We start from the raw sequence: 18,899 nt of genomic DNA, 5'->3' as shown, positions 1-18,899 counted from the left end.
AAAGAAAAATATTTATTTTTCTTATTGTCTTATACCTGCCCAAGCACCGCTTCACTCTGACTCCCTCGACTCCAACACACTGTTTCCTCTCCCACAGCACATTAGTTTCCACTCTTCCTGTGCTAACAAATCACAAAAATATCTCACATCAAATGATATAATTCGATACTGCTATGGGAGCGAACACCATGGACATTGACTTCCTACCTCAGACAGTGTTCATTTCATCATACCTTTCTGCAAACTCTGGTGAAAAATCAGAAGCCCTCTCATAGTAAAAACTTTCTCCCACAGTTAATATTGAAGAACTGTGGAGTGGATGGTATGGGAAGCAATTCGGTTCTGTTTATAAATCCTAGGGACCTAGAGTAACAAGTAGATGTAGAAGAGAAGAATAGTATTTGATGAGTTTTCTTTTATTTTCTTATTTTATCAAATTTGCTGACTGGATAGTTAATATTCACTTCTCTTGCTGTGCTGAGATCATAGAATATGAAGACAAGCACAATGATCTCCAAAAGTGGCTCATTCCTTCTCTTTACCTTCTACTTCTTCCCACTTTTCTTGTTATATTACCAAATTTAATAGCCCCTCCTACCTCCTTCACAAGAGCAGATGATGTTAACCCTGCAGAAGCTGTATGTTTATTAGAACTTACATGCATTGGCTAAAAAAGAACACTCAACTGGTTACATATTTCTCCCTAGCAATGATACCCTGACGCTGGGCATTAGAAAATCACTCCTCATTGGACATCACCATATATGGCCATCATGGCATCATGATGTATTAGTCTGCTTGGGCCGCCAAAACAAAACACCGTAGATTGGGTGGCTTAAACAACAGAAATTTATGTCCTCACAGTTCTAGAGAATGAGAAGTCCAAGATCACAGTTCTGGCAGAGCTCTGTTTCCGGTGAGAGCTGTCTTCCTGGCTTGCAGATGGCTACCTTCTTGCTTGTTCTCACACGGCAGAGAGAGACCTCTCTTCCTCCTCTTTTAAGGCCACCAATCCTATCAGATTAGGATCTCACTATTATGATCTCATTTAACCTCAATTATCATCTAAAAGCCCTATCTCTACATGTCCATGTACAATCACCTTCGGGGTCAGGACTTCAGTATATGAATTAGGAGGGGGGTACAATTCAGTCCAGAGCAGGTGGGGTGGGGATTCTCTACACAACTAGAATTTTCAATTTGAGAAAGTATAAGAAATAAACATTTCACACTCAAACATAAGCCTTTAATCTTTTGGTATGTGAAACAAAGGAGCTGAAAATTTTACAGTTTGACATATCATCATTGGTGGTTGAAAAGAACTCTAGTATTCTGCTGGTAACTGTTTGTTTCACTTCAGTCTTCATAGCACGGAGAGTGGAAAAGGAAGGGAACTAGAGCCTCCAGCCTCAGTGCTATAATATGCCTCACATTCCTTCTTTCTTCAAAGAAAAAAGGCAGCAAAGAAGGAAAAGCCTCTGAGTGTCTCTTATCTTGCTCCCACTTTGAAAATAGGTATATTCTCCATTATTTTCTTCTTACTAATGGTTAAACACATTCCAGGTCTTCTGTATATTTTCATTTGACATCAATTTTCTCAGTTTTTCCTAGTGCTAGGCATTGTGCTAGGTGGTGGGAGCACAAGATGAATGAGATCAAATCCTTTCCTTTAAGGACTCTGCAGTCTTATAGTGAATCAGAATTAGAATCAAAGAATGCAAGAATTGGAAGGAATCTGGTTGCAGATAAAGAACTCAAGCCCAGAGAGACTAATCAACTTAGCCAAGTGGCACAGGTGGTTGGGACAGAGCCAGTTAACACACAGGCCTACTGACCCCTAATCCAGTCTTTATTGCTATACAGCTCAGAGTCCTCCATCCAAGTCAGTCATTCAACCAGGGTTTATTTAGGCCTACTATGTGCTACGTGTCCTAACTGAAAGGGAGAGAATTTATATTAGTTTAATAATTTAATAACTTATTTGGGGGAATTAAGACTACCTTAAATAAAATTATTAGTGAATACTCAAGGCATTATTTAAAGTGAGAGAGTTTCTCTGGGGCTGGCCCCGTGGCCTAGTGGTTAAGTTTGCACACTCCGCTGCAGGCGGCCCAGTGTTTCGTTGGTTTGAATCCTGGGCGCGGACATGGCACTGCTCATCAAACCACACTGAGGCAGCATCCCACATGCCACAATTAGAAGGACCCACAACGAAGAATATACAACTATGTACCGGGGGGCTTTAGGGAGAAAAAGGAAAAAAATAAATAAAGTGAGATACTTTCTCTATTAACCTCATAAATATAATAATATGCAAATAAGATGTATACCTTATCTGATTATCAAATTTATCTCTATAATCATGATCATAGTTGAGCTAATCTTGCGGGATGGGAGAGTTTTCCCTTCCATCCTCATCACTGAGTGTAATACCACTGAGTGATACCAGGTAGAAAAAAGACCATTCTAAAGATACATTGAAGACAAAACAAAAAATAAAACCATTTTGCAACTAAATTTCTGTAAACTGGACTGAAGGTAGACTATCTGGATATCTGGCTCCTGGAGGACCCTTCCCAATGAGAAATCAGGTCTTATTTCTAGCCACATCGTTACTCAACAGAGATGAAGCACAGGTAGATGAGAAGATGACTCTTGTGTTAGTCTATCCCTTCTCGACATCACTGCCTCACCCAACCCAAAAAAGGTTTAAAGAACACATGGTCTAGGTGGTTAGGGTGATAGGTTCTGGATTCAGCCAGATCTGGCCCTGAATGTTGGCTCCACTACCTATGATCTTAGGCAAAGTCTGTAACATCTTATACATCAGTTCATTTGTCTATAAAATGAGGGCTAATAACAGGATTACCTTAGAAGGTTGTAGTAAAGATTAAATGAGTTGATATGTGCAAAGCGCATCTCATAGTGCTTGAATAAACTGCTCACTAAATAGGCTTAGTAACAACAATTTTATAGTGGTTTTGTGACCTGCTATCTTCCTCTTCAGTCACTCTCCCCCACCTTCATTTTAGCCATTTCTAATTCTCGCCTCTCCCTCCCTGTCCTGCTAACAGCTGGGCCTTGTGCTTTGCCAGAATGGGCAGCAGTGTTGGGACCTCAGAAGAGGTGCTACTGTCCATTTTGCTACTTGATTTAACCTGCCAGGTGTCAGGGGAGAACTGCAGGGCTGCATTCAGCATGGACAAACACCTATCCTCTCTGTCACCACAGCTAGACAGACACTGGCGCTGAGTCATGCTGCTGCTCACGACCGATGAGCTCTCAGACTCAGAAGGCTCTAAGAAAGGGACCCGAGAGGACAAAGTGTCCATCCTTCTCTCCAGGTCAAGCTACTCTTCAATCTGCCATGAGCCAAAAATAGACATAGGGAGATTCTATCATTCACCGAGGATTAGAGAATCTTCGACATCAGGACGTTTCTTCTCATGCCTAAGCCAAATTTCAGATTTTGCATTTAAATTCACTTTTTAAATTTATCTTTCATAGGGAAAAATAAACTTGATATCTAGCTAATTATAAACATATTTCATATATACAGTATTCTATACAGTATATATTATGTAATATACACTATAATATATAGTAATTATATATTATGTATATTACATATTTATGCAGTATATATTATACATTATGTATATATTATATACATATGTATTACAGTATATATTACATAATATCTAATATAAAATAGAATTTATATTAAGTAATATACAGTATAATATACAGTATATATTATGTAATATATGGTACTCTGTGTGTGTGTATACACACATCCATATATACATACATACATAGTATTGTTTACTGGTTAAGAGCTTGAGCTCTAGAATCAGACATGGTGCCTAATATCACCCACCTACTGGTGATGTGTTTTTGCTCTAAAAACTGATAATAACAGTAATGTTCTCTCTAGATCCTGTATTAGCACAGTTCTTGGCTCATATAAGGAATTCAATACAAGTTAACTATCATTATTGTTGTTTAGACTAATAAATATATAGTGAGAGGCCAGGAGGCCTCTTACACTTTCTCTTCTGCAATCTAAACGGCTCCAGTTCGATCATGGCTTTTAAGCCATTTCTTCTATAATCTTTATTTTCATTTTCCTTCTATTCGTTTACCTTCCTAAATCTAGAATAGGACATAAAATGTCGGTGGAGTTTGATCAGCACAGGACAAAATGCATGCTATATTTTAGGATTATCTATTCTATTTCCCTATGTAAACTATTATTATGATTTGCAAAGAAATAAAAGTGATTTGATAGCAAGCATAACCTTTAAATACTTTATTTATACTAACTCATTTAATCCTTAAAATAAATCCATTCATTATTCATTTTTGGAGCTATGCTATAGTTCATTGATTCTAAAAATAATTTTTTTCACATTTTAACACCTCTGAAATCAAGAAGCATCTTGCAATTGGTGATGTATTATAGTTCTATTGACAATTTTTTTTTCTTAGTGATATAAGAAATAATAGTGCCTTTTACAATTGATGACAACCTGGAGTCAATGAAATAAGGTATGAGAGACAACCACGTTCTAGGCATTCTTTTAGGCCCTAGATATATGGTGAAAAAGATTGAACAGTCCTTCATTACAGAGAATCCACATTGTAATGGGGAATACAGAGAAATAAAGATGATTACAACTGACGTACAAGCTGTTGTAGGAGCTGATGGAAGACCCACCCTGGGCTTCTAGGGGCCAGAGAAACTTTCCTAGTGATAACGATGTCACCTAAGGTTGAAGTGCAGTTATGGAGAGATACAGCTGGGTTATGGTTTACTAGTCAGCCAAACAGGATAAACAAAATCCTAGAAGGTAGAAAAACCCTGGAACATTCAGGGATTTGAAAGTAGTTCAGAATGCTAGAGTTAGAGTGTCCATGGAAGAGGGACAAAGTGTGATGGCAGAGAGGAAAGCAGAGGCCATATCATCACAGGCCTTGTACACCATGTTAAACGGTTTGGACTATATCCTGAGGACATTGGGGTTCTACTGAAGCACAGGTGTTACTCCCATTTGACAAATGAGAAAACTGAGGCCTAGAGAAGAAAAATGAATGGCTTCAGGCTAAATTGCAAAAAGCTGGATTAATTTAATTCCTTCTCTCTAAGTTTATTTCCTAAGTTTAATTCCTTCACCTCATGCCCGATGCTCTTTATGATATAGCAGGATCACCCAGGACATTATTCTCTCCTATTGGCCATACTGCCAGCAAATGCATTACTAGATTATCCTTCATTTTAGTTTCTGTTGAATTAATGTGTTTGATTTCCATGAGGAGGAGGGTAGAACCAGCATGTTAGTTCTTAAGGAATTCTCCAAGGTGAATACAGCCTAATGTTGGGATATTTGCGCTCAGTTATATCTCTTGTAGGTTATACATCACTGCCAAGCTCACTCACAGTTGTGTCTATTGGATGATAGCTATTGATGCCAGTCTTTTCTAAATGTACCATGCATCCACTCTTTATGGTGTATGTTTAAAAGAAAATTAAGTATAAAAATTAAAACAAAAACAAATAAAAGAAGCAATGCTGACACAGGGGTAAAGGGTCACAACTTCAAGAGTTTTATACTCTTGCATAACATTATGTCACCAGAAATTGCATTTCCGTTTATCTTAAAGCTTCTTCAGTTGCCCTTTTAGAGTAATACAATCTAGAGATTGACTAAATTAAGCAATTTAAGTTGAAATGCGGCAAACAGGCATAAAAGTAAGACACTAACTTCTGAATTCATTACACAGGGTCAAAAAAAATAAAGAATAATTATCTGAATGGAGGTATTCTATTCCAGCCAGGCAGTCTTGATTTCACATTATTCCATTTAAAATAATTTTGTGCACAGAATTTGTTGGTATGCACAAACTGTCTTTTTAATGAAAGAATAGCAGTGAGCCTTTGCTTTTCTTTTTTAGAAGAATGACAATGTGAATCACCTAACATCTCTGATTTACTCTAAAAGAGAGTGCATCTACAACTGCCAATCATTTAGGTCCTTTTTGATGAAAGACATTGTTGGTTTCTACAGGATAAGCAATGAGTCCAAATGCCAGTGTTTAGGTTATGATGATATGACAACTACTAGCTGTTTAAAAGGAATAATAGGTGTCAAGACAATAGCTTCCTACACTAAAGAGGACAGAGAGTGTAAAGTCTTTAATAACAGGACAGACAACTGTCTATTCAAGAAAGCTTAGGTGTAGTCTTATCTCCAATAAGGGGGTTGAGTCACACGATCAGTAACTTTGATTCTGTAAACCTCATGACTTTGAAATTCTAATATGAAAAGAGGGGGACAAGATAAGAAGGAATGGTTAAGCTTATTCAGAAAAGACAGGTGAATGATAGGTGAATGGAAGAGAACACTAGAGACTCAAGGAGTCATTTTTGAAATAGCATGGGCAAACTTGGGTTCAAATCACAGCACTGATATTTACTACTAACTCTGTGACCTTGGGCTAGCTACTCTTCTCTCTAGGACTGAAGAAAAGCAATTCTACCTTGTAGGAATGCTGTGAGGATTAAATGAAATGCTATGCATGAAGCAGCTGATGCATAATGTGTGTGAACAGGGACTATGGTTATTATTATTGTTGTGATTATTATTATTATTATATTCCATGCTGCTATTTAATTCTACTGGCATTCGATGAGGTAAAACAGTAGACCACACAACCATGAATAAATCACACTGCATGCTTAGGGATGGCATTTAGGCCTGCACATTCCCAATTAGCTTTTCAATTAACCCCAGCCTTGAGGTATTCCTCAAGTATATTTACTTCCCAGACCATACCTGAATGCTAAAATAGGACTGATGGGCTATGATGGGTGCAGGTTGTTTTATTAGAGTAGGAGGAAATAGACTGTTACCTATTGCAAAAAGAAGCCAAAATTTATAGAGGATACTAAAACAAAATCACAATCACTGTCTATGATACAAATTTATACCCCCAAAAGCTGAAACATGCTCGGAATCTATCAATAGTTCTTTCACATTTAAGTATACTGATCATTTTCTAAATAAAACTTCATAATAATCTTACTTTATACGTCTTCCTCCATTTCATAATAAAGCATGACAACATATAGTCAGCAGCACTTTATATCCCCCTGTTTGCAATTATATGATCTCTGATGTTATAATAATACTTTATATGAATTTATCCAGCTTGCAGTATCATTTGTTAACTGTCTTCTCAAAGTATATTACTGAACTTGTTAGATAAAATATGAATTCACATAGTTGGTTTTAAATAAGCCACATGATAAAATTAGATAGACAGAATAAACTACTTCCATTCACCAAGCATCGGATGAGGGCCTTCATTGTTCAAGGCAGCACACCTTTTAATTTATTCCAGGAACTCTGTGACTATAAATTCCATGAAAAAAAAAACAAAACAAGATGCTATTTTCATGTTAGTTATCATCAGTCAGTGTTCAAAATTAATTCCTCCTGGTTCCCCTGGTTAGCACACGGACATGAGAGTTAAAAATTTCCCCTTTAGTCTTTATCACTCAGAGGGCAAAACTTCAGTTTTCTAATGTTGAATTCCTTACTCTCTGAGTAAAATAAATAAAGAATTTAAAATCCTTAACCCTACATCTGGTTTCCTCTTACTTGTTCTAAGCGTTAGTCATCACAGACATCAGAGGAGACATCAGAGGCCCACTACCAGCTTCTTCCCACACTCAAGGAGCAGAAGCCCGTGTTACTTCATTGGATTAACCTCCTTTTAGGTTCTAACACTGAATTTTATAGAGTTGCTGTTCTCCACTTTCAGGCCTAAGACTGGATTAAGTATCACTGGTAGATTCAACTTTTCTGTGCACACTAATTTGGCATAAGGCATTGTGTCCCAGGGGCTTTCAGAGCCATTTGTGGTCCTGACAGTCCTCTCATCCATACAACCTATAATTTTCATAGGAATAAGGTACTTTTTCAAAACATTTGCTCCAATAAAAGACCTACTTGCAAGTCTCTCTCCTTAAAAATTACTTGAGGAGCGGACAAAACAAAACAAAGCAAACTCCACAAACCCAACTGTTCAATATATATGGTGCTGGCACATGATAATTAGGTTTACAATCTTTTTACCTGTGACATATAGAATAGAAAAGGGATCAATTCCACCCCCTTGCCCGACCCCCCCCCCCCCACCCACCCAAAGTGCCATTAAATAACAAGTCTGTCATCATTCTACAATCCTTAGATCTGGACATTCTAAAGGCTGCAACCCTAAAGTCAGAATGCCAATTTCTCTTTTCATGCTACAAACAATCATATCTTGGTTTATCACTGGATTCTTGTTCATTTTATCAACATTCCCCCTCTAAAGGAACAAATAGTAAGTTAACGTGAAGGAATCTTTGCAGTTGAGAGGAAGGACTGTGCCACAGGCCCGGAAAGCCAGCTCTGGGTCAATCTCACGAGTAGATTTAAGGCAGAAAGGACACTGGGCCAAAGATCCTATCCTCAAAGTAATATGGAAAAATCTCAGTTTCATAAAATGTTGTTGTCTTTGGAAGTTTCCCCGTCACCTATCAAATTAGATACTGATTTTCTAAACATGTCAGTTTGACCAGTGCCTCCAACAGCATAGGACAAATTAGAGATGCAAGGTTGTAATGCATCTTAGGACTTACAGGCCATTTTAATTTCTCAGAGAAAGATAACTTATGAAGTAAATCTACATAGAGGTTCTCTAGAAACAACTAGTCATGCTGAATAAAAGGAATACAAAGCCATTCTCTAAATGGCAATGACTATCTGATTATAAATATAATTCTTGCTCATTGTAAACACTTTTGAAAAGATGGCTTTGTTGATTTGAAAAGCTATCAAGCACCTCTGTGGAGTCTGGTCAATGTTACTGAGAGTCCCAAATATGTGCTCCTAGGACACACACCAGGACACAAGTACTGAGAAAGGCTCAGGGCTTTATAATGCCCCCTTCAGAATCAAAGATTGCAGTAATAAAAATAATGCAGTATAGCAACAAGTTTACTAGAGAGCTCCCTGAAGAAGAAAAATTTCAGCCGCTCAGTTGCTTTCACCCTGTGTCATTTATAGGAATATTAAGTCTCTGTACAGACACTCTATCAATTGATGATCTCACCAAATATTTTGAATAGCTAATGATCCTGCTTAACCCCCAACGCTCCCCTCCCAAGAAGCTAGGCTCTCAGTTACCCCTTCTGTGAGTGGCATGGACTACAACCACAGTGAGAGGCAGGTTCTCATCCCAAGCTAATAAAGACTGCGTCTGTACTCAGACTAGCAGTCCAGAGCAGGCAGTTGGCAAATCGGAAAGCTAATCTTCATCCCCACTCATTCCCTACCTTCTCTGATTTCGCCTTCCTGGCGTTGTGCACGAACCTGCGACCCAGCTTCTTGGCATACCAGATAGAGGCAAACATAGCGATGCCAGTGGAAGGAATTCACAATGAAGCTGCTGCACAATCAACTTCCCACCTCGGCTCAGAGACAAACAGAATCAGGCTGGAGCTGTCACTTGCAGGCTGTTGCTTTCTCAGTTCCTCATGCTGGTTAGCCGAGGGAGGGGGGAGGAGGGAGGGGGTTGGGGGGGAAAAGGCAGTCCTGTTTGGCCGGTCTGCAGGTATATTTACATCCTGCCAGCAGGAGGTCCGGGTGAGGCGGGCGCTGTCTTCGTAGCCAGCTCACACACCACCAGTGGGCTAAGTATCTGTCTGCAGTTCTTCGGTACCGTCACCACCAAACTCCATGTGTGTCGGGAGGAAGGGAAGCCGCAGTCAACTCGTCCGGGAGGCGGCTCACCTCCCGCTCTAGGCTCCGGCGGTTGCACTCCTCTCTTGGCTTCCCTCTGTCTTGACAATACGTGCTGGAGGCAGTGGCCGCGTAAAGACAGATCCACATACAGCCTCGCAGGTAAATCAGCCAATACAGAAGCTGCCAGGCACGGGGGAGAGGCAGGGCCATCGCGGACCTGGCCCTGTGGGCACAAACAGGTGTCTCTGGAGCCTGAATCCTACTCTGACCCTCCCAGAATATCGGGCTGTTGTGGGGGCTGGAAACAAAAGTGTTCCTCCCTTATCACCCTCGTCAGTTTCTTTTGGTCCAAGGAAAGTCATATTTCTGCTAATTAGCCAGCCTTATCCACAGTTTGCAAGAGTAACACTTTATTTCTTTGGAAACTGGCCCGGGACAAAGGGCAAAGTGGGCAGAATGAAGTGTACTCCCAAATGCCTGCGTAAATGTCCTTAGTTTTCAAACTCATTGGTTCTATCTCTAAATTAACAGGAGCCTCTCTTAGAAGCACAGCTTCTGCATGAGGACTGGAGGATGGAGAGGGGCTTAAATCTACCTTTTAACGAGAATACAACAATCTACTACTTTTTATATTTTAAACCCCAGAGTTTTCTTGCGGTGATGTCCAGTGTTAAACGGACTGTTAATGTCACTTTTGAGAAGGTAGATTTATGGCGACTCTTAAACCACGCTCCTTTGAAGAATTTTCACATTTGATTCTACCACTAGGTACTTCCAACTTCTGTCATCTTATTAGAGTTTAGACTATTATGTGAGGCATTTTAAAGGTGAAGCCAATTTTAAAAGACAAGTGTTTCCTCCAATGAGATATAATGTTTAAGCCTTTATTCATCCTACTAGAGGACGAAAAATAAACTGCTCATCTTGGCACGGAATACCTTCCTTCCCGTGACATACTGAAGAGACTCAATCCAGTAAATGTTTTTCAGCTGATCTGACAGAAGTGCCCTAAAAGCACCTATGGACCAAAGAATGTCAACACACTTACAGATACTTGGAAAAGAACTCCCTTCTCTCACTGTAAGTCAGTTGAGGTCTACCCCTAAAGAGGGTTGGGTCTTCAGTCAACTGAATGCCGGATTATAAAGTGTATTGGATATCCTTGTAGGCAACTGGAGGTAGAACAAGGCTGTGTGGGATAGGACAAGGGTAGTCAGGACCCACGTGCAGGTTACTCACTAAGGTAACCCTGGTGCTTGGAACAGTGCTTAGCAACAATGTATTCCATGTATGTTTGTTCAGTGAATGAATGATCTGGGTTCTAACCCTGGCTCTGCATCTCACTTGTTTTCTTGTTCTCTCTGAGCTTGATTTGCCTCAGCTGTAAATTAAAAACATTGGCAGGTGATTTTTAAGGCCCGTTCCTGCTCTATGAGTCTATGATTCTGATTATGGGTCTTCATGTGAGTGGTGAACAGAAATGTCTAATGCTCACCAGGGCCATAGGCTCCGGTAAAATGACTCAGTGTTGGGGCTGGCCCCGTGGCCGAGTGGTTAAGTTCGCGCGCTCCGCTGCAGGCGGCCCAGTGTTTCGTTAGTTTGAATCCTGGGCGCGGACATGGCACTGCTCATCAGACCACGCTGAGGCAGCGTCCCACATGCCACAACTAGAAGAACCCACAACGAAGAATACACAACTATGTACCGGGGGCTTTGGGGAGAAAAAGGAAAAAATAAAATCTTTAAAAAAAAAAAAAATGACTCAGTGTTCTGAAAGCCAACACTGGCACCCTTGAGGCAGCTCAGACCCCTCGATCTTCTTCTACCTAACTGCCTAACTGCCACCCAGGGTTTGGTTCTGCTATTAGCTGTTTCTTTTGTTCCGTGTTCTCACTTCCTACAAACTCTACTTTCCTTTAATTTCCTTTTGACATTCTTAGACAACCCCTGTGCAAAATTCTCCATGTCATACTCTATACTCTCTGGAGGAAAAGTGCCACAGAAATCCAACAAATAAATAAATGATAACTCCCACTTAGTCTTCAGAGAGCTACTCAGCAGGACCACAGCTTACCCTAATGTGGCTGTGATGCTAAGGTGCTTATTATCCCAGCAGACAAGTTTGCCTGAGCCACGCTGTAGTTAAAAGCCTATCCGGTTAACAGAATAAAGTAGATAAAAAGAGGAAGGGGAGCAATCCTCCCTAAATTAATGAGTAGAAATTCCTGTTTTAATATTTAAAGATAGAATCAGACAATAAAGAGGTGAGAAAAAAAATGTTGAGCTTTCAAACCACTGGTATCATAGGGGGAATCAAAGAATGTTAATTTACTCTGATGGGACTGACAGATCATACAATAATTTTTGCACTTTCTTCATAAGTTAAGATTTTCTAAGTCACGAAAACTGGGGCTTGGAGAGATCTTTGATGTTTGATCATTTTGTGGTTGGTTTTGCTTTTATATTGAAACTTTAATGACCTTCACACACCTGACCCAGAGGCTTTATAGACTTTTACAGGATGGAGTTCTTAAGAAAATAAATTGGGCCTACCAGGTAAAATTTAACTTTAAAAAATAACAATAATAACTATTGTTCCTTAAATAGGCAGTCGGAGGTAGAAAGGGCAGTGTGGAGTAGGGCATTTGTAGTGAGGACCCATGTTCATCTTGTGTGAAAGCTTAGCACAATGCAGGTATTCAAGATCTATTTGTCAAATGTGTCGATAGCAAAGTAGGAAAATCCACAAACTTGGAAAGACTAGAAAAGTCAATAGAAGCATATCCACAAATTTTCAGTTGTAAAAGTTTTGAAAGGTAAGTGTCATGTCAATGGAATAAAGACATTGTCATAGTTATACAAACATCTTCCCTGGGTTCTCTCTGGGCAAATGTGCCTGCTGCGAAAAGGTTGGCAGCTGCCTACAGTAAATCCTAATAGTCTCTAACCATTGCTCTGCTGATTGAGATAAATAACTTCTGCAGTTCTGCCGTGTAAGGAAAACAAGTTTTTCAGACACTTTCCATCTGTATATCATTATTGCCTGGACAGACCCTTTCCTTTATAATTTCATTTTTAATACCTCTCATATGACAGAAGCCTACCAGTACAGCTGAGTTTCAGATGCAACATTAATCCTTTTAAGCAGCTTTGGGTTCATGCCTCAACACACACAGTGTGTGAGCCTCCTCTGAATTCTCAAGGTAAATGCAGTGTTTAAACCAAGCCATTAAGTATTATACAGTTACATGTTCTGCCTAACACATGAATGATTTTCTTTTAAAAATCATCTACAGGTCAGCCCAATGGCGTAGTGGTTAGGTTCACACACTCTGCTTCGGCGGCCCGGGTTTGGCAGGTTCAGATCTTGGGTGCAGACCTACACACAGCTCATCAAACCATGCTGTGGTGGTGTCCCACATACAAAATAGAGGAAGATTGGCACAGATGTTAGCTCAGCAACAATCACCCTCAAGAAAAAAAAGGAAGATAGACAACAAGATGTTAGCTCAGGGCCAATCGTCCTCACCAAAAAAAAAAAAAAAGTAAAAATAAAAAAATTTATCTAAATATATCATAGACTGTAAAAACAAAGTAAACATTAAAGCCTAGAAACTACTATCTGGTAGCTTGAATAGCTATCCAGGTTGGGCGTTTAATATTCACTGAAGAAAATACATGTTTAAGACAAACAAGTTAATATATAAAACAAATAAACATTCAAACATTTGCTTGATTTGTTTGCATATCTGATATGCATATTTAATAGCCCTTTGGTTAACATCTGATATTAGTCTAATATTAAACAGTGTCAGATATATACTACATAGAATTTATAACTAAAAGAATATAAACATAGTGTTTAACTTCAAGCGCCACGCATGCCAAGATGTTGATGTTAGTTACCTCTGTAGAGAGTAGTGGAAAGGGAAGACAAAAGCAGTTACATTTTGTTCTATATAGTTGTGTGTTGCTTGAGTCTTCTACATCGAGAATATATTCCTGTTATTACTTGCATGATTAAAAAGGTAAGCAATACTTTTCCACAATAATGTATTGATTATTTACTTTATGTCAAACTCTGGGGACCCCAAAGTGAATAAGATACAACCCTGCTCTTAAGGAGTCCTATATTGTTGGGGACACAGATGTATAAAGAAATAAATTTCAGTGTAGAATGGTGTTATAACAGATGTCTGAAAAACAATGTGGGAGCTCGGGAAGAAAATTATTGTGTTTTGATTCTATATAAGACCAAAAATAAATGTTAGCTGGAAAAAATGCAATAATTAGTGCCAATGTATTGAAAAAGGCAAAGGAATAACTAAATCTCTCTGCATGTTTTATCTGTATGGATAATAGGAAAAATGGTCACTATAACTTTATGTGTATATCAAAACCAACGTGTCTACACCGACCTGATTGCAGATAGAAAGATTTCGGCACCAGACAACCAACCAATCATGAACAAGTGTGAAAAAATGTTTGAGTCCCTACAAATAATAAGCCCATTGACTCTAATTATAATGGGCTAAATTTACTCCTTTGTTCTGCTCTCAAAGTCATCAAAACTAACTCTTCAAAGTTTGAATATCTCACGTCCTTTGTCTGTTTGTTTCTCTCTCTCTTTCTCTCTCCCCCATATCTCTCTCTCTCTCTCTTTCTTTCTTTCTTTCTATTTGTGAGGAAGATTGGCCCTGAGCTAACATCTGTTGCCAATCCTCCTCTTTCTGCTTAAGGAAGCTTGTTGCTGAGCTAACATCTGTGCCAATCTTCCTCTATTTTATCTGGGATGCTGCCACAGTATGGCTTGATGAGCAGTGCTTGGTCCATGCCCAGGATCTGAACCTGCAAACCCTGGCCACCGGGCGTGGAAGAGGGGCACACAAGCTTAACCACTACGCCACCGGGCTGGCCCCTCATGTCCTTTCTTTTAAATGCTTAATCATGATATATTTAGGCACCCAGAGATGTAAGAAAGTAATGTAACACTCACCCATGTACCTACCGCTCAGATTTAATAAATGTTAATCCTTTGCTATATTTGATTGAGAGTAACTTTAAAGAAATAAACTCATGATAATATAATCAAAATCTTCCCACCCCACCCTGTCCACCTCAAAGTCATCTCAAAATAATGTTCAATTTTTTGAACCTCTATCTTTAAGCACATACAACTTTATCAAGAGTAGATATTTCAAAATGTAATTGATGAGTCATAGCATGTGTCTATCTTGAACTTTTATTACAAATTTCTCCCCAATTCACTTATTAGTAGTTTATACAAGTCGTATATTCTAGAAGACATAGTATAATCAGACATTAATTTTTCCCAAACATAGTGAATTAATGTTAGCTCCTTGTAGTTTTAATGTGCATTTTCTTGATCACTAGTGAGACTTAGCATCTTTTCCTGTGTTTATGGACTATTTGAACTTCCTTCTATTCATAGTCTTTGCCCATTTTTAAATTAGACCATATTTTTCTTATTGATTTGTAAAAGTACTTTAGGTGTTCTGGACACTAGTTCTTTGTTTATTACATGCACTGAAAATATCTGCTCCCAAACTCTGACTTGTCTTTAACTTCATTTATGTTTTATCATAGAGTCCTCATAAAAATTTAAATGTACTGAAATTTATCAGTTTTCCTTTATGTATGTACATTTTTGTATCTTAAAAAATTTTTCCCTATTCTCAGTTCACAAATATATTATCTTATATTCTTTTCTAAACAATTTAAACTTTTTCTTTTCACAAGTAAGTCTCTAAAGTTTTATTATGATGTAAGCATCTATTTTTCCCCCCATATGTATGGCCAGTTGTCTATCTTTAGTTATTTATTTATTTGCTGGTATATAAATGTTATTCTTTTTCCTTACTGACATGTAATGATCCTAAGTCATATGTCTAGATGATATGAGTGTGCATATAATTGTTTCTGGGCTCTTTTGTAATCAAAAACAGTTCTCTCTTTATTTGCCAATACCACATTATCTTGATTACTATGCTTTATAATAAATATTGATATTTGAAGGGCTAATCATCTTTTTCATTTGATCCAACTTTTCAAAGTGGTTTTTACAAAGTTGTGCAATTAATTATTTTAATACTATGCTCAGTATTCCATGTTATTATTTTATAGTATTTTAGTTCTATCTTGTAGTTTTATTCCTGACCAAATCAGTCACTATTCTTATCACCATTATTTATTTTTTTTTACAATTAAAGCTTTCTCAAAATAACTCCCACATGCTGTCAATTTATTTTCTCATCATTATTTTTAGCTTCCTAACCCTCCTAAATTTCCTTTTTACTAATGTACATATTTTACTAGTTGTTTCTGCAAAATCTCTGATGGTTAAACATGCTCTGTCTTTTAATATTTTTCCTGAACTGTCTACATTCACCTTAGACCTTGAATGACAGCATAGGTAAAGGGAGATTTCTAGATTGACAATGATTTTCCCTCAGCATTTTGAAGATATTATCTCATACCATCTTCTGGTATCTATTTTCATAATAAGATGTCTGCTGTCAATCGAATTGTTCTATAGTAAGAAATATGTCTGTTTTCTATGGTTTGTTTGAAGTTTTTTTTTCTTTGTCTTTGTTAAACTGCAGTTTCAATACAATATTTTTTTCTAAAATTCTGCTTGGAACTCATTATGGTTCTTTAATCTGATTAATTATTTAAAAACCCAGTCATTATCTCTTCTAATATTTCTCCCTCATTCTCTCCTTCTAAAATCCTGTTATAGGGGATGGCCCAGGTGGCAAGGCAGTTAAGTTCACATGTTCTGCTTTGGGGGCCCAGGGTTTGCTGGTTCAGATCCCAGGTGCAGACATGGCACCACTTGGCATGCCATGCTGTGGTAGGCATCCCACATATAAAGTAGAGGAAGATGGGCATGGATGTTAGCTCAGGGCAGGTCTTCCTCAGCAAGAAGAGGAGGATTGGCAGCAGATGTTAGCTCAGGGTTAATCTTCCTCAAAAAATAAAAATAAAAAAATAAAAAATAAACTAAAATCCTGTTATATTTTTCTTGAACCATTTCATTTGACCCATCCTATGGCTTCATATACCTCCTATTATTATTCTCCTTCCTTCTTTGTGCTGCTTTTGGGATTATATCCTCAGATCTAATTACTATTTATCTTAAGTTTAAATCTATTGTTTTACCTATCTACAGAGTGTTTATTTTTAATGAATTATTATAAACATTTTTTAATTTCTAGAGATTCTATATATTTCTTTTTTAAATCCACCCAGTCTTTTATCATAGTGTTCTAATTCTTTTATTATGATTTTTATTCCTTTTTCTATCATGTTTTTAATTTAAAATATATTTAATTTATAGTCTTTATCTGATACTTTTATTACTTAATTTTCTTGGAAGTCCAATCTTGCTGATTCTACTCATGGTGGGTAGTTTCTGTATGCCATTGTACATTTTTATTCTAAGATCTTCTTTAGTAAGATTGTACTTCCTGTGGGAGTCCCAGGGACCATTAGTTGTGCAACTGCTGCTATAGAATAATTTTGCACATCCTTTTGCTAGTTGCCAAGAGATTTCACTAGCCCAGGAGCAGTTTCATGTTTAGTATTTGGCTTAGTGTTAGTTTCCCCACACAAAAAGGTTAAATTTATTTGTTTTTCTCTTTTCCAACTCATAATAAAAACGTGCTTCCTTATTGATTTCCTGGGCTAATGTGAAGTTTTTTAGAGGCCCCCTTCATTAAATAAGAACCCTTTTAAGTTTTCAGTTTTATGCAGTGATTCAGTTTCATTTCTCTTCCTTTGGCGCTCCTAAGGTCAACTTCTTGCCCTGCATGGGCATCAAAACCCCATGCTCTTACCCCAAGGGCTCTTAATGAGTCCCATATACTCCTGGGATGCCGTAGTCAGTCCAAGAAATCACTGCTCTGGCCATAATTTTATATAAACTCAAACACGTCAAAGTGGCATGCTTCTAAATTAACCCAAAAACAAACTAGAGAATTTAACTGGTCTGCATGTGAGTTTTAAGTGTTTAATAGGCACATTTGACAATAGTATATATAAGATTTATTGTTAAATGTTTCATGTAAGAGATTCTGGGAAGTCACATAATTAAAATGCTATTCAAAAGTCACTATCATATAATAATTAATGACTTAAAGTTAGCAGTGAGATAGACCACCACCACCATATTTGTGACTTTGGACAAATAACATCAAGTCTATAAAATAGAGTAATAATGGAAACTATGCCATTGTGTTGATAATAAAGATAAAATGAGATAATGCAAGTAAGCTATTTAGAGCAGTACCTGGCACACAATATGGGCGCAATAAAAATGTTGTTTTTATTTTTGTTCATCCTCTAATCTTCAGAGAAGACAAAAAAAATAGTCTAGACAGAAAACGTGTGCTTACTATTATGAAGAAGCAGAGAATACCTTTTAAAACTCTCTTTATTTTTGTATTTAACTATCCTCACTGTTAAGAAGTCAACTTAAGTCCTTTCCTCTTTTTTATTCCATTAGTGGAGAAAACAAATCACTTTCCAAACCCTTATAAAAATCTTTCCTAAATTTAAAGACTTTCAGTTTGACGAATGTCTTTTTTTCTCAGGCAAATGAATATTTTTCTTAAGCTTTCTGAATAGTTTGTGGGTTTTTTGAGCATCTTCTCAGAGCCTCTCTTTATTTTGCAGATCTCTCATGAAAAGAAAAACTCAAATGGATCCTGAACTTATCTAGTACTTCTGAATCCATATGCTGTGATCTGCCCACATTTAATTAAATTTTGCTACAACTAAGGATATAGATTGATATGGTAATAACTATCAAAAGGAATGTAGAGCTGAGTGGATAGAGGTCAGCAGCAAAGTAGAAGAACATCAAGCCAGAAGCCAAGAAAGAACGGGTATCAAATGGAACATGCAAGAACTTTGACTTATGAGTACAAAAAACAATGCAAAAACAGGACCATAGATAGTTTTCCTAAAACAGCTACACAATGCTAAAAGATGGGTAGCTGAACAATTTTGTAACAGAGAATTCAAGACAATTTCTTCGAATTTACATGCCTTGCCACAGCATGCCACAAATACAGACATTTA

General features: G+C 37.7%; 1 protein-coding gene across 33 annotated transcripts in view; it reads right to left on the bottom strand.

Moving 5' to 3' along the window:
* The window catches only part of DLG2 (discs large MAGUK scaffold protein 2), a 1,822,408-nt gene that overhangs the window by 826,022 nt on the left and 977,487 nt on the right, over positions 1-18,899 (bottom strand). For 4 of the 33 annotated variants that reach the window (XM_008538859.2, XM_070625690.1, XM_070625693.1 and 1 more), the window contains exon 1: positions 9,386-10,979. The exons of the other annotated variants lie outside the window; for them this stretch is intronic. In XM_008538859.2, the coding sequence (XP_008537081.1) occupies positions 9,386-9,463 (78 nt within the window). In that variant the 5' untranslated portion in view covers positions 9,464-10,979. Of the gene's footprint in view, positions 1-9,385; positions 10,980-18,899 lie in introns of those variants that run through there. 33 annotated transcript variants of the gene reach the window in all.

Source organism: Equus przewalskii, chromosome 6 (genome assembly GCF_037783145.1).
Source record: "Equus przewalskii isolate Varuska chromosome 6, EquPr2, whole genome shotgun sequence".
NCBI lineage: Eukaryota > Metazoa > Chordata > Mammalia > Perissodactyla > Equidae > Equus > Equus przewalskii.
Note: the sequence above shows the minus strand (reverse complement) of the source record. Positions and strands in the feature narration are given on the sequence as shown.